At 48.7% G+C, this 15,658-nt stretch overlaps 1 protein-coding gene across 2 annotated transcripts; it reads left to right on the forward strand.

Moving 5' to 3' along the window:
- The first annotated feature begins 9,621 nt into the window (after positions 1–9,621).
- On the forward strand, positions 9,622–15,103 carry LOC541643 (plastidic general dicarboxylate transporter). 2 transcript variants are annotated; one of them, XR_002266995.2, is made up of 5 exons: positions 9,622–10,853; positions 12,253–12,566; positions 13,453–13,901; positions 14,330–14,658; positions 14,803–14,898. XR_002266995.2 is itself a non-coding variant. In NM_001111398.2 (4 exons), exons 1-4 carry the CDS (start codon positions 10,068–10,070, stop codon positions 14,443–14,445), a joined length of 1,665 nt encoding a protein of 554 aa, NP_001104868.2. In that variant the 5' UTR covers positions 9,986–10,067; the 3' UTR covers positions 14,446–15,103. The 2 variants fall into 2 exon arrangements, 1 of the variants encoding a protein (NP_001104868.2); NM_001111398.2 differs by having other exon boundaries at positions 9,986–10,853; positions 14,330–15,103.
- The last annotated feature ends 555 nt before the right edge of the window (positions 15,104–15,658 follow it).

Here is a 15,658-nt window from a genome sequence, read left to right on the forward strand (position 1 = left end):
CTTTTATCTAACCCACCCGCACGGTTCCCATCTGTCCTGACATGACGACATCCGAATTGAGCAGCCAGGCTCGTAGTTTAGGACCTCCTTTATGAAAGTTGGGAGGTCCGACAGCCTGGGGGCCGGTCCCAAAGAATGGGAGCTTGTTCCATGGAATGGTCCGGTGCAGTGTGGCCGCTTAGCCTGGTCCCGTACCGTAAGCCTGCACAGCCCACCATTTTGTGACGGGCACCTTAGTATTTGGAACTATAGTACTGTGGGTCCGACAACATGGGGTTCGACTCACGAAAATAGGCACTTGTCTCCTGGGGTGGTCTGGAGCCGTGTAGCCGCTTAGCCTGGTCCCGTACCGTAAGCCTACTGTAACACTCAAAATTGTATAAAAGAATATATAGTCATTCCCTTATTTGATGTGTCTCATTTGCATATTAAAAAGAACATACACAAAATTTAGAGATCAATTCAAACAGATGATAAAAACGCATCATGTTGGAGTTTATATGTTTGTGCATTAAATAAAATAGTAATGATAAAAATAAGAAAATAATAATCCTAAAAGTTGGATTAAACCCTAAATTGAAATTAGGGTTTGGGAAATAAGAAAAGATAAAGGAAATGAATAATAAATAATATATATAAATAACTATCTACAGAATTTGTACCTCTAATATCACCGATATAATTTGTAATGATGAGCCACAAAGGTTTGAATTAAATTTGAATTCAAATTGAATTTGAAAAGGGAGAAAAGAAAATAGAGGATAAAAAGGAAAAGAAAATAAAAGGCTACTTGGGCCTCAGTACTCTAATTCGGCCCACTTCCGCTCCCACAGCGCACAGCCCATACTCCCACCGCGGGCGCTCACTTACGCCTGGGCCCCACTTTCCAGCCTCTTAGCCACCTCACGCTCGCGCTTCCCTCTGTCACTGCCATGTGGGACCGGGCAGTCAGCCCCTCGCATCGCGCGCTGCGCGTTCTCTCTGCGCCCCTTTCCGCTCCATGTGTATGACGTGTAGGCCCCGCTTACCAGCTGCTCCCTGCTCCGCGCGATTGTCGCCATGGCCGAACGGCCCCTGCTCAACAACCCGCGCGACTTCCCCGGGCGTCATGCGCTCGGTACCGAACCAACCGGCCTATATGACCGTGGAGTAAGCCGCCATCCCTGGTCTACCTGACAACCCACAAGAAGCTCCAGCTCCGTCGAGCGTTAGTCGTCGCTGCGAGGGGTAGTAGAGAGAGCGAGGTTCCCGTCGCCGTGGTTTCGCGATTACGACGCTGGCACGGTCGGAGTTGTTGGCCTGAGTGCTTCTACGCGACCTCCGGTGTGTTCCCTCGGCCTCTGTTGGCGCGATTGAAGCTCTGCGCGCCGGTGATTGCTCGCTGTCGTCCGCTCGCCGCCGTGGGGACGAACTGCACCGTGTGCCGTGAGCTTCGTGCCGCACCAGACGGTAATACTCCCCCCTGCGTCTCGCTTTTCATCCGGCATCGTGTAGAAGGGCATTAATTGGATTTTGGAGTATTGGGGGCCGGGTTTCGGTGTGCTCCGGCGATGGTCCGTCGTGTGCCCGGGGCGGCGCCGCCGGTCGGCTGTGCGGGGATTGGGGGGAATACACGTGTGTCGTCAGATGGGAATCGAACGGTCCCGATTAGATCAAGCTTCGCCCTTCGTCCGAATCGTTGTGGGGCCTCGGATCATGATCCGACGATCGCGGGCGGTATACCAGTTCATAAAGGCTATGACCTAATCAGAGCCATCCGATTTAGATCGGACCACTACGATCACCGCATACCCCTTCGCGCTGACAGTTTTACATAAAAGACCCTAGCTTTCTAGGAAACAAACCCGCAGTCCTGGTAGAAGTATTTCATAACTTAGGAATTTCATAACTTGAAATCTATAACTCCAAATCTAATGATTCCAGTTCCAATGATCTCATTTTAATGTATAGATTTTTGTTGTATATTTTATTTGCATGCTTGATGTGATGTTAATTTATGCTATACTATGTATGTATTGTGTTGATACGAGTAGACGAGCAAGCCACTGTGAAAACTGAGGTTCAACAAGTAGAAGTAGCTGAGCAGGAGCTCATTGAAGGCAAGTTGTGCCCTTGATCACTTACTTTTCCCAGCCATGTTCTTATTAATTATAATGATCTGCATAGGTTAATTTTGATGGGATCCAATAGGTTACCCCAGTTTTGGTTATCTTTATACCTTGATCACCCCTGAAATATTTTTGGGTAGTACCTGCTATTGCTTTATGTGGATTTGGGTATGAAGATACACTATTCATGATTATTCTGTTATTATCTTGTTATTATTACTGTTCATGTTAAGATCATTAAATTAATGGGAACATGGAGCGACCACCCGGGAAAACAGTGCTACCACAAGGGTATAATGGGACGCCCTTGGCTGATTAACTAGGAAAGCTAGTGGAGGTCTTCCTTACCCGAAAGGGGCAAGGGCAGTAGGGGAGTGGTCAGTGTAGGGAGGTCCTTGGTTGATTTTGCTGCGATGGCGGTCAGGCAAGAACCCTGCATTGGAGCTTCCTATAAACTGTAGCGGGTTTTCTGAAGCTAGTGGAACTTTGTAAAGGCCTCGTAGTGTTACCCTGCCTCGCCTCCTCGGTAGAGGTGTATGGGATTGGCCATCTCTTGGCAGATGGGTAACATGACTTGTGGGTAAAGATGCGCAACCTCTGCAGAGTGTAAAACTGGTATACTAGTCGTGCTCACGGTCATGAGCGGCTCGGACCCTCACATGATTAATTTATGGAACTTAAATTTAATTTGATATTTGCATCGCATTTGGGATTATTTTACTATTACTTTATTTATTATTATTAAGGTTTGGTATTTACTTACACTTAGTAATTGCTAATAAAATTTTGACCAACTTATAAAAGCAATGCTCAGCCTCAGCCTCTATTTTCATTGATCAGCCTTACACTTCATGAACTCCCACCTTTGGTGAGTTCATGCCACATTATTCCCCACGACTTGTTGAGCTATGAACGTATGTGAGCTCACTCTTGCTGTCTCACACCCCCCCACAGGAGAAGAACAGGTGGTTCAGGAGGAGCCACAAGGCGAGGAGTATGATCTGATCTAGGTGGCGTTTCTAAGTTGACATTGGCGCCGACGATCCTTAGTTCATTTTATGTTTATTCTTTTATTTTGTATTAAGTCTTCTGCTATGTAATAAATACTCTGATGTTTTATGACATTTATCTCTATACACTATGTTATTATATATGTTGTCTTCTTTGGCGCATGTATGAGATGCACCCGGCTTTGTCCTTTAAAACCGGGTGTGACACCTACACACTCCACCACCCTGCGATGGGAGCCCTAGTATCTAGAGCCACGACCCAAGGGGGTCTGGACACGTAACTTGGCCACCCGGACTAAACCCTACGAGTCCCGAGCATGTATCAAAGGATGGCTAATATCAGACAGGGGACCCTATGGGTGTACTACTAACGCTCCCTAGCTGAAACTGTGTACAGATCTAGATCCCGACGAGGCTGCCTCCTGAGAGTTGTTGACAACTCTTTCAGATACGCTGGTATCCAACCTCGACACATCTAGCCTGCATCCCAGGCGGGGGGGGGGGGGGGGGCAGGTACCAGGGAGGAGTCAACAACATAACATCACAACACACAGCAGGAACAGGCGATACACAGATAAGTGCTAACACCGCTTGATAAATAGTGCTCAAAAGTACCTTACAAAAAGCAAAAGTATTACATCTGCTTTCAAGCAGAGTCCTAGTTCCATCTCTACTCTGCAGGTATGAACTACCCGACGTTAGCAGGGTCGCGCTAGAAGGCTGTGACCACTGCCCTTGCGAAATCCCCCAAGGGGGCATGATAGCGGTGATGGCCGCCTCAATGCGTGCGCCATTGCGAAGAGGTCCTCGCCCCCGTCCTCCTACGGGGGGCGACAACGAGGCCATTAAAGCCAAAGAGTTGGAGGCTCGAAGGCAGGTGGCACTGATGGTATCGTCAGCGAAGGCAACCACCTCTGCAGTGGGCAACCTCACCAGCGGCGGCGACCATCTCAACACCGACGACAGCAGCCACCTCTGCACCGGGGGCTTACCGGCAACGGCGGCCGCCTCAGCGCGCGCGAAGAGGTCCTCGCTCCTGTCCTCCTACAGGAGTGAGGACAAGACCATCCAAGAACACGGTCGCCACCCCCATGGCGTATGACGCCTTGTACGACCCCCCCGGACGGCGTCGAAACAGTGCGGGCGGCGGCGCGGGAGACGCCGCGGTTGTGGCGAACCTGCCCACGTGAAAGTTGCCTAGAGGGGGGGGGGTGAATAGGCAAGTTAAAACTTTTTGGACAAAAACTAGAAGCAAACTGGGTAAAACTGAATTGATCTTGAAATTCACCCAGTTAGCTTTGGAAATGAGATGTTCTAAATGATCCACAGGGTTCAAAGTAGTAGATCTGAGAAGGGCACTTCTCAAAATCCACACACCAAAAAGATACAAACAATCTTTCATGTAATGGTGAGAGAACGAAGAACACGAATAAGCACAATGACCAAGAATACAAGAGACACAAGATTTATCCCGAGGTTCGGTCACACCACCAAGGTGCCCTACTTCCTCGTTGAGGCGCCCACAAAGAGCCGGGTCTCTTTCAACCCTAATCCTCCCTTTGCCGACCACAAAGGTCAAGCCCACACAATAATCTTTGCTCAAACGAGCGGGTAATACAAACTTTCTTGTGGTCTTCCACAAGATTTGGAGACTCACAAGCGACACCTAGTCGTCTAGGAGCTAGAAGCTCCAAGAGTAATGAATCCACAAAGAACTCGATGTAGTACCAAAGCTTGAATGAAGAAGAGCAAGAGAGATTTGGAGATGAAGCACAAAAACCACAGCTCTCAAACTCACTCAAAGATTTCTCTCCAAAGATTTGAAATGGGAGAGGCAAGAGGTGTGTGAGAGAGAGTGGGAGGTGTTTCTCACGTTAGAAATGAAGTTTTGTGCGTGCTCTCCTGTGGGGAAGAGTGTGGGAGGTGTATATAAAGGTGCTCCCAAAAGCTGGTGGCCGTTGGGGAAATCTGACTGAAATTCGGTTGAACCGGTTTCAAATTCGGTTGAACCGAATTCCACCAGTCGGTTTTCTGTTCACTGGCGGACTCAGCCGGAGACTGGACCAGACTCAAATTCGGTTGAACCGGTTTCAAATTCGGTTCAACCGGTTTCAAATTCGGTTGAACCGGATTTAAAATTCGGTTGAACCGGTTTTCCAAAATTCTGCACATGACCTTTTCTAACAGGACTGACTGGCAGACTGGCAGTGACAGAGGGGAACAGTGCAGAAACTGGTTGAACCGGTTTTTGAACTGTTGCACAGATTTTGAGAAAACCGAAGTGAAACCAGGGTAAAATGGAAGTTTTAGATCAAGGATTTTGAGCTTTAGTACCAACACCAACCTTCTTTTTGGATCCCCCTTGATAGTACGACGATTCCTATACTCAAGTTAAATAAAATATAATTAAGTAAACTCCTTGAGTAATTGGTGTCTCATGTGTGATTTCTCCATGGTGTTGCTTCATAAGGATCACTAACATCCTTGTCTCACCTTTTGAAGCAAACACAAATCGAGCCTGTGACTTGTGCCATTTCACCATATATGAGTTCAAATCATGGCTTCAAGTTACCTTACTGATGCATCAACATGTTGTAACTCTTCATAGCTGATTAGTTCATCGACTTAGTGCAAGTACTCTCTTCTTCACCTTAGCCATGGTACCTCGGTCTACAAGCCGTCGCTTGGCCTTCACCTTTGCTTAGTTCCTTGAAGCCCTTTCCTTGCTATCTTCACCCTATCAAGCCATTCTTGAGTCACATCCTATTGAGCATCCATTGAGAGAATCATTTCTTCAATATTGTGAACCTTGCTTGAATGTCATCTAGATATAACTGCTAAGATCAATCAAGCTCTCGTTTGATTCTCATATATTCATATATGGACTAATAGTAATATGGTCAAGCCAATTCACGATTCCTCATATCTTATTCACTTTGGCTTGACCAATCCTCTTAATCACTTCAACCTCTATTATGATCATATTTATGCATAGTGATTTCTGAGGACTTGTCCATATATTCAAACCAATATAGAGACCATATTATATCCATTTGCATTGTCTCACTGGTTATTTGACCTTGTGTTGAACCTTGTTCGCTGATCATTATACACTATTCAAGTATGTTCATCATACTGAATTTCCTGTTCAACACTTAGCAAACTGGTTAGACCTTTAAATGTGTTGTTATCCAAATCACCAAAACTCACAAAAGGGATGAATGCACTTTCACCACGGCGCGACCGTCGCCCGTGCGGTGGACGGACAGCCACGCCCCGACCAAGCGGCAGGAGGCAGCGTCGGAGGCGGCACCGAAGCCATCCAAGCCAAGGAGCCAGACATGCGGCAGCTGACGGCGCCTGCAGCCGGTCGGCCCCGCGTAACCGAAGTTCGCCTCCTCCGCAAGGCTGGTGAACGTCCTTCTCCCCCAAATGCTGGAGGAAGAAGCAGGTCAGCAGCCCATGCGAAAGGCAGGACCCCAACTCGGCTCGCCTTCCACCCCAGCGAGGATGATGAACATCCTTGAAGTTGAGGGCGGGGGGGGGGGGAGGCCGCAGCCTGGCTCGCTTCTCTCCACCACAAGGCTGGTGGTCTTCCTTATAGATGACCACTGGCGGGAGATTGCAGCCGGGCTGCATGATGAAAATCCTTGAAGCCGAGTGATGGCAGAAGAGCGCCACCCCCACGAGGTCGCACTCCTCCAACAGCAGCAAGAAGAAGACAAGATCGGCAGCACCACCATGCAGGAAACGAAGAGCGCGAGCTCCCCGGTGGTGAGACCGCCGGAGGGGGTGGCCCTGACGCAGATCCCTCCAGTGAACATCGGCGCACCCCATCCAAAGGCCTGGAAGGCGGAAGGGCGCAATAAATGCGAGAGGAGCGAGGCATGGCTACTGCCCAGGGGATGGATCCCTTTTTAAAGGCACATTTCCCCACTCGCGCCCCGAAGCGTCACAGGCAAAGTCTCCCCCGATGCGCACCAGGGTTCCCACCCCATGACACGGGGGCCAAGGCTCACATGTCATACAGGCTGACCTGAAGTGCGAAGAAGGCAAACCGCCACACAAGGAGCATGCAACTGCCCCGCGGTTATGCACCCCTTCATTTTCGCCGCAACCAGCAGTCAGGAAAACGAATCACCGTACAAGGAGCGTGCAACTGCCCCGCGGTTATGCGCCCCTTCATCTTCGCCGAAACCAGCGGTCGAGAAGGCGAACCGCCACGCAGGAAGCGTACAACTGCCTCGCGGTTGTGCGCCCCCTCAGCTTCGCTGCAATCGGCGGTCCAACATGGGGGCCCAGGCCCACATGTCATGCAACCGGCGCGCCTGTTACTAGGTGCAGAAAAATCGCACCGCCGCTCGTGCCAATACCACGTCTCCTCGGGGCCGTCGCAGAAGACTGAAAAGATAAGTTTTCAGAACCAGTGCAGCGACTCGAGGCACCTCACGCATGGCCCAACAGTGACATTAAGTACGAAGGCCACATGTCAGTCAACCGCGGGAACAGGCGTGGCAGTCGACGTGACCATAGGCGGGCCGGCAGTAATTGCATCAACGGGCGCGTAGGAGCAGCAGGCCAATCGCCAATCAGACTCTGGCCCCACCTGCAGGCTCGTATCCTCCCCTGAGGTGGGCCCGGGGGCCACTGTCGGTACCCTGGATCAGGGGTACCCTCTACTACAGTATAAAGACGCTATACACGTACGACGTATCCCTGCCGCATGGAGAACGGCACCCGACCCCACCACATGGGCAGGTCTAGGGGCACCACGTGGCAAAGAAAAGATGATGCACCCCAGGATGCATTATTAGGTCTAGACCTCCACGGAGGAACACCGGACCCTTGTACGCATAACCCGGACCCTCGATTACGGTTCAGGACTCCCAAGAAGGCATGTCGGGTCCCTCGGATGGGCCCCAAGTCCCTCCGAGTAAGGTCCGGACCACAACAAGGTCCCGGGTCAGGGGAACCCCGGCATGAGTAAGGGTCCGGTGCTGGCACGTGTCCAGACCTTGCCCTGCGTGTTTGCGCTCCCCGCTCAGGCTGAGACCCGTTGCTGCCGCGTGGCTTGTGGCCCGTGACATAAGCTAGTAGGCGGACCCTAACGTAAGGCCTCTAAAGCCGCGCGGTCTCTGCATTTATTGCAGAGAGGACGCGCGGCCTGCCACCATGCTGACAGACGATGTGCCCTCTCAGCATTTAATGCGTCCTGTCCACTCCGCTGGCAGACGGCGTCAGGGTCATCCTGCAGACGGCGCACCTGTCCAGTCTGTTGTCAAACAATGCGCCCGTGCCATGCAGCGCACTGTGCTCACCATCCCTTATACGAGAAACTTCCCCTGCACACCGAGGATACGCAGATCTCGGATGTCAGGGCGTGAGAAGATTGCTCCAGCGACGAACATTTGTAGCTCCAAGTGCTATATCCGTTATGTCCCTGGGCCCATATGTCGAGGCTCAGTACCTTTGTGTATGCCCCCCTTCAGCTATAAAAGGGGAGGCATGCGACGTTACAACACAAGCTCAATCTTTAGGCTTAGACCCAAGTGATTCAAGACACAACTCAAGCTCTCAAGCAATACAACACACAGTGAAGTAGGGTGTTACGCTCCGGCGTCCCGAACCACTCTAAAACTCTTGCGTGTTCATTCCTACATCCAACTAACAAGCAAAACGCTTAGGCCCCCTCCTCATCTTAGGATTTAGGGCGGGTGCACTACGCCACCCCGCCGGAGATTTCCTCTCCGACAGATTCTCTAAGCACAAGAGACAATTAAGAGACTATTATACAATGGAGTATATATAAATATAGTCTATTAATAAATACGAAATTAAATGCGCTTTTACAACATCGGATCGATAGAACAGACGATGAATTTGTACAGTGGGAGGTGAGACGTCTGCTGCTACTTAGGTTACAAGCTAGAAACGTCTTTTCACGGAAATATGGGTCTACGTTTTTTTGCAAATAGTCCTTTAAACACCTTAAGAGTCTACTGTATATGCCCTTACAGAGTTCGTGCTATCGTTTCAGATTCTCTGCAGGCGCGAAGCACTCGTGTTACTATTTGTTTGACTTTATTCCAAAATAATTTATATTGTTTATTCTATAAATTACAGCGGCCAGAACAGTCGTCGACTTTAATGGCTACGAGACCAACGATGGCAGCGGTGGGCCGGTGGCGCGGCGCAGAAGGGCTGCAACAAAAGCGCGTGGTCCGTGGTGGCCAAGGGCTGCAGCGGCACGGCGCGGCGCGGCGGGACGCGCAGTGCAGGACTAGGCGAATCTATACTAGTGTGTTTGGTTTGAGGAATGAAATGGTCCATCTTCTTTTAACTCCTCACTTTTTTATTTGGTTTGTGGAATAGAATGAGTTGATCCATCATCACTTTATTCCTTGTAAGCTAATAATTAGTATATACATCAAGAATAGATTGATTCCACCAAAATTAATAGAATAAACTTATGATACATTACCTCGTATATCCCTTCTTTTGAGTGCCGGGCAGCGGACTGACACGGCACGGACACGGCCGACCAGCGGACGTTACTGTTCAAGTGCGCTGCCGCGATGGCTGCGCGTTGCGTGCGGGAGGGGCCGGTCGGCCGGAGGGCGGCGGCAGCAGCGGTTCAACGTGAAATGATGAGGCTAGTTTTTGAGCCGTCGGATGTTGCCTCGACGTCGGATATATAGACTCGAAAGTTACGATGTGACTTCCAAAGAGCATTACCGAATGTGATTGTGACTACACCGCCACTGCTCTGCTCAACACGGTTCACCGGTAATGATCCCCGGTTCCTCCGACTGCAACCGGGCGCCACGTCCGCACCTCCATCTCGCTTTCAGCCGTTCGTACCTAGGCTACACTACATGAAAGGTCGCTCTTCAGCTGAAACTGAAGTCTGAAACCACCGCCCAGCGCTCGCCTGTTTCTGCGGCCGTCGATGGAGCTCCACCTCGCCACCATCGCCCACCGCCCGCCTTTGCCGGTACCGGCGCGGGGCCACCACCTCCGCCGCCGCCTCCACCACCTCCCGGCTCCTCTCTCCTTCCAAAACACCTACTCCCCCTCCCTTTCCTCCCCGCATCATCATCGCCTTTCTCCCACCCTTCGCCGCCACCTCCGCCTGCCTCTTCTCGCCTCCCAAGCGCCCAATTCTAACCCGGAGCCTGAACCTGAGCCCGAGCCCACTGGTGCGAAGCTACTGCCGCTCGTCATCTCCATCGCCATCGGCCTCGCCGTGCGGTTCCTCGCGCCGCGGCCCGTCGAGGTTAGCCCGCAGGCGTGGCAGCTCCTCTCCATCTTCCTCTCCACAATCGCGGGGCTGGTGCTTGGCCCTCTCCCTGTCGGCGCATGGGCCTTCCTCGGGCTCACAGCCGCCGTCGCCACTCGCACGCTCCCCTTCACCGCCGCCTTCTCCGCCTTCACCAACGAGGTCATCTGGCTCATCGTCATTTCCTTCTTCTTCGCGCGCGGGTTCGTCAAGACAGGCCTCGGCGACCGAATCGCCACCTACTTCGTCAAGTGGCTCGGGAGCAGCACGCTGGGCCTTTCCTACGGGCTTACCCTCAGCGAGGCCTGCATCGCGCCAGCCATGCCCAGCACCACGGCGAGGGCCGGAGGCGTGTTCCTACCTATCATCAAGTCGCTCTCGCTGTCGGCTGAGAGCAAGCCCAACCATCCATCGTCGCGGAAGCTTGGGTCCTATCTTGTGATGACGCAATTCCAGGTAATTATGCAATGCAATTGGTCAGATTTGCGTTGGATCAGTTGAGTAACTTTCCAACTCGATCCTAGATCAGATAAATCTTTTATATGTTGGTTTCTGATAGATGAAATGCGCCAATTTGACGATCACCACTAAATTAAGAATGATCGATTTCCCAACTGATTTTTACAGAAAGGGCTCATTGTTAATTGTATTAGCTTTATTCACTGTATCCTTTTGTGGACTCGTGCACAAATAGAAATTGGTAGTAGAGATTCCTTGTTTTTCAGCCAGACTGATTTGAATTATTGTTGGGTCTGAAGGTAGAAAACATTATCTTCAGATAAAGGTACTTCCTCTGATCAGAAATACTATAAGGCACTTTGCCTAGCTATATGTTTAATAAAAATCTATTATATTAAAAGCAATGAATTTTGTACTATGGAACTATTTGTCGTAATGAATCTACTCTTTGATCCAAATTGTAAGCCTTTTTAGTTTTAACTCTATTATATTAAATGCATGAACGTCTACATCATTAAACAAGATTCACTAGATACAACATGAAACATATTTTGGTGCATTTACTCGATATTGTATATGTTAATATATTTTTTCTATAAACTTGGTCGAATTCGACAAGCTTGACTTAGGACAAAAACTAAAGCAACTTACAATTGAAATGTAGGAAGTAGCTATTTGCATTGTTGATCTATATAAAGCTTTTAGACTGTGTTTGGTTTGTGGCACCTCCTAACCAAGCCACTATTTGGCCATCAGATACCAAATTGGTGGCCATGGATTTGACCAACTTTGGCCACCAAAATGAACTAAGGTGGCCAAAGGAGGAGGCTGCCAAGCCAAAATTTGACATCCAATAGGATTGGTTAAATTAGCGAAAATTTGGCTTGACTAGCTTGGATGCTAAACTAAACACACCCTTAAGATTTTCTTAGTATGTACTGCATGCTTGCATTAAAGCATTTCACAACTGTATCAAGTCTCAGTCTCTTTCTTATAGGAAATCCCTTTTCTATAGGATTTACATTAAAATGATGAGGTGCTTCATTATGTCACTTAGTTAATATTTTTTTCCTTTAAAAAATTATTGGGGCAAAAGAATGTTTTCCTGGTTAAATGTATCGAGAGCCTTGCTAACAAAAGACTCAAGCTCAGGGAAGAGAAAAGTTGACTAGTCATGCACTATTGTGGAGTGTGAGAATCTGGAAGCCCCTGTCCACATGGCATGTGTTTATACTACCTAGAGGAATCTATTGTACATTTACGCCATGTAGGGCCCAAATAGCTACAATGGTTACATTTACTCCATGTAGGGCCCAAATAGCATAGGTGTAATTGTGGGATGTTTCTATAATTCTTCTGTATGTTATGCAAATTGATTGTTTATGTTGCTTGACAGGCATCTGGTAACTCGAGTGCTTTATTCCTCACTGCTGCAGCACAAAACCTGTTGTGCTTGAAGCTAGCAGAGGAGCTTGGTGTAATCATTGCAAATCCATGGGTATCATGGTTCAAAGCTGCTAGTTTGCCAGCTCTTGTTTCTCTGCTAGCAACACCATATTTGCTGTACAAAATCTTCCCACCTGAAACAAAGGACACCCCTGATGCCCCAGCACTGGCTGAAAAGAAACTGAAGCTCATGGGCCCTGTGACTAAAAACGAATCGGTTATGATTGGCACAATGATTCTTGCAGTCTCCTTATGGGTTTTTGGGTAAGGTTTCCCATAACTGAAGAAAATTATCTCATCCTACTGATTCACGATTTTAATACAATTTGCAGCTTGTGAGCTATTTTGCTCTATGATTCTACTTTCAATAAGAGATGTGCATGGACTTCAGCTTGCTGCTTCCTACGATCTCATTACATTTATCACGGCATCATCAAAATAATCTGTGAAAGCAGTTTAATTGTTTGGTAGTAGTGTTGTTACATTCCTGCAGCAAATTATTTTATTCATGCAGAGTCCTGTTTTTTTTTTAATTTTGCCGCCCTAGTTTGTGAAGATTTCACATTTGTTTTCTTTTGGAGACACCTAGTTTAGTAAGTGAAAATTTGGTCTGTTCCATTGCAATTTATGAATGTGGTGCGTGGTGTGGTTCAACATTGTTGATAAAGTTAGTGACAGAGCTAGGATTAGATGATTAAGGGGGTAGCTAAGTTGATTCAGGAAGCACTTAAGTTCTCACTTTCGAAGGCTTAGTATCAATCAATAGAAAAATTGATTGTGAGGGTGCCATGGCCCTGCCAGCAACCCCCTACTAGGTTCCATCGCTAGATAAAATCATAAGAATTTCTCTCATTCTCTGTTTAAGATGTGTGCTGAGTAGCGCTGATCTCCAAGATAGTTGGCAATTATATTCTGGTTCCTGCTTTTTGTTATAAAATATTTTTCATGTGATATGTCTGCTGATCATATTCCGCTGTATCCATCAGTACGTGTAATAATTCATAGATAATTTATAATTCGCTCAAGTGAGTAAATTAGGTAGAGTGCTACATATGCCATACATGAATGTGATGCATGGTCTTATTGTTTTTTTTCTGGTGGGACTGGTTTTGTACCTCTGGTAATAACTTGTTGCGCAATTTCTGTTTAGGGATGCTATTGGTGTGTCTAGTGTTGTGGCTGCAATGCTTGGGCTCTCCATTCTTCTCGTTCTCGGTGTGCTAGACTGGGACGATTGCTTGAATGAGAAATCAGCATGGGATACATTGGCTTGGTTTGCAGTTCTGGTTGGAATGGCAGGACAACTCACTAACCTGGGAATTGTTTCTTGGATGTCAAACTGTGTTGCCAAGCTGCTTCAGTCGTTCTCATTGAGTTGGCCAGTGGCATTTTGTGTTCTGGAGGCCTCCTACTTTCTGATCCACTACCTATTTGCAAGCCAGACTGGACATGTTGGAGCCTTATACTCTGCATTTCTGGCTATGCATATAGCGGCCGGTGTTCCTAGTGTGCTGTCAGCACTTGCTTTGGCATTCAACACAAATCTGTTCGGTGCAATCACTCATTATAGTAGTGGGCAGGCTGCAGTATACTTCGGAGGTAATGTTTTTTCTCTCTCCCTGGAAATTCTGGTTGTTTTTTTACCTCAAGTAGTTAACCCTGCCAACTAAATTTTTTGGTTTCCTTCACAAGGGATCTGGTACTAAAAAATAAAAAAGGCAGACGTGCAAGAGGCTCCCACTTGAGTAGTTTCTAAGGAAGGGATAAGTTGAGGCAAGTCTTCTCCTATAGATGGAGAGACTGCTTCAAGGCCGTGACATGGTGACTCAGTGAGAAACTGAGAATTCTCACCATTGCACTAGGCCTGTTTTTTTATATAAAAAACAATGAAAGAAAAAAACACGTCATGAATAATACTGTAGAACAGGGATATCTTTTTTTAAAGCGGGCAAGCGGTCCTTCTTTTGTATATAGAGATAACCCCTTGAAATTGGTATGCAGATTAACCTGTTACTTTTGTTGTGCAGCCGGGTATATGGAGCTTCCAGATGTTTTCAGGCTGGGTTTTATAACAGCCTTGGCTAACACGTTAATCTGGGGAGTTGTTGGAACCATCTGGTGGAAATTTTTGGGTCTGTACTGACAGTGGCAGACATGTGGTTGACCAAAATTTTCATTTGGCACTGGTCGAATTGCTCTTGCTCATTGTTAGGAAGGGCAGAATATCTAGTTAACTACCGTTGCTCCCTCCGGTCAGCTATCGCTGAGGTGATCAGCAGTTAGCAATTACGCCTGTGTCGTGCAGTTCCTTGTTTTCTCTTTGGTTCCGTAGAAGTCCTTGGGCAATTTTTCTGCGGTATGTTCCTCTCTGATGCTTATATACAGTCCGCTCTGTAAAAGTTGCGCGGCTGCACTGAAAGCAGTGTACAGCGTTGCGGCCCTCAAAAATGTGTTCGCTCCATTCTACAGCTCCCAGCTAACTATGATTCTCAACTTACAGCTTGGAACCAACGAATTCTCACAAAACATCAGCGAGCTCGTCGGCTTGATGGTCGTAGAGGCTTTGCGTCGCAATCTGGATAATCACATTTATTTATTTTGGCACGAATCCTGGATGGCCGCAGCATCTGTGTCAGTTGTCACCTCTGTTTCTTTCACTCCTACAGCTACAGATGAAGGAACAACGATCCTGCTACTGCACTCAGAAGTCAAAAAAATTGATTCATGAATGGATGTAGCCAAACAATACAGACCACAGTAGGAACTTGGGCTACGAACAGTAAGACAAGGCAGTTTGTGGTAGGAATGAACTTGTCACAAACACACGCGTGACACACCCGATCGACATGGATGACCCAGGCCCAGCGCAGCATTAATGCATTGCGCCGGACCCGGTACCGTGCCACCTCGTCAGTGCATATACCCTGCACCTGCGCGTCTGCAGACGGGGACAAATGGACATGGTCCAGCGCCCGCCCGCCCGCCAGGACGCGCGCGGACCACCAACTCAAAAAGGCATGGTCCCTCCGCACCCGTGTGTTCCCCGGTTCCCCCTCCACTTTTTCCCCAGACGCGACGGGGGGCGGCGTGCCGCGACGCCGCGTAGGTCCGGCCACACGGCGGGCGAACCCAGATCGTGTTGCCTGTTGTTGCTGGTGCGAAGTGACGCCGAAATACCCTGGACCCTGGTCCTGGGCTCCTGGCCGCGGCCGGCGTGGCGACCCGAGTACCCGACGCATCGTCATGCGCGGTCGAGAACCGCGCGGTGCCAGTGCAGTGCAGCGCAGCGCAGCTGTGGTGGCCGGAGTGCTCGCGAGCCGTCGTATTCAATGTCCTTGGCGGCCTGAACGAGGGCG

The sequence above is a fragment of the Zea mays genome, chromosome 2 (assembly GCF_902167145.1).
Source record: "Zea mays cultivar B73 chromosome 2, Zm-B73-REFERENCE-NAM-5.0, whole genome shotgun sequence".
NCBI lineage: Eukaryota > Viridiplantae > Streptophyta > Magnoliopsida > Poales > Poaceae > Zea > Zea mays.

Coding starts and splice junctions, on each gene's coding strand:
- LOC541643 (NM_001111398.2), top strand. CDS start 10,068: ATGGAGCTCCACCTCGCCACCATCGCCCACCGCCCGCCTTTGCCGGTA. Junction 10,854..12,252: donor TTGTGATGACGCAATTCCAG/GTAATTATGCAA, acceptor GTTGCTTGACAG/GCATCTGGTAACTCGAGTGC. Junction 12,567..13,452: donor GTCTCCTTATGGGTTTTTGG/GTAAGGTTTCCC, acceptor ATTTCTGTTTAG/GGATGCTATTGGTGTGTCTA.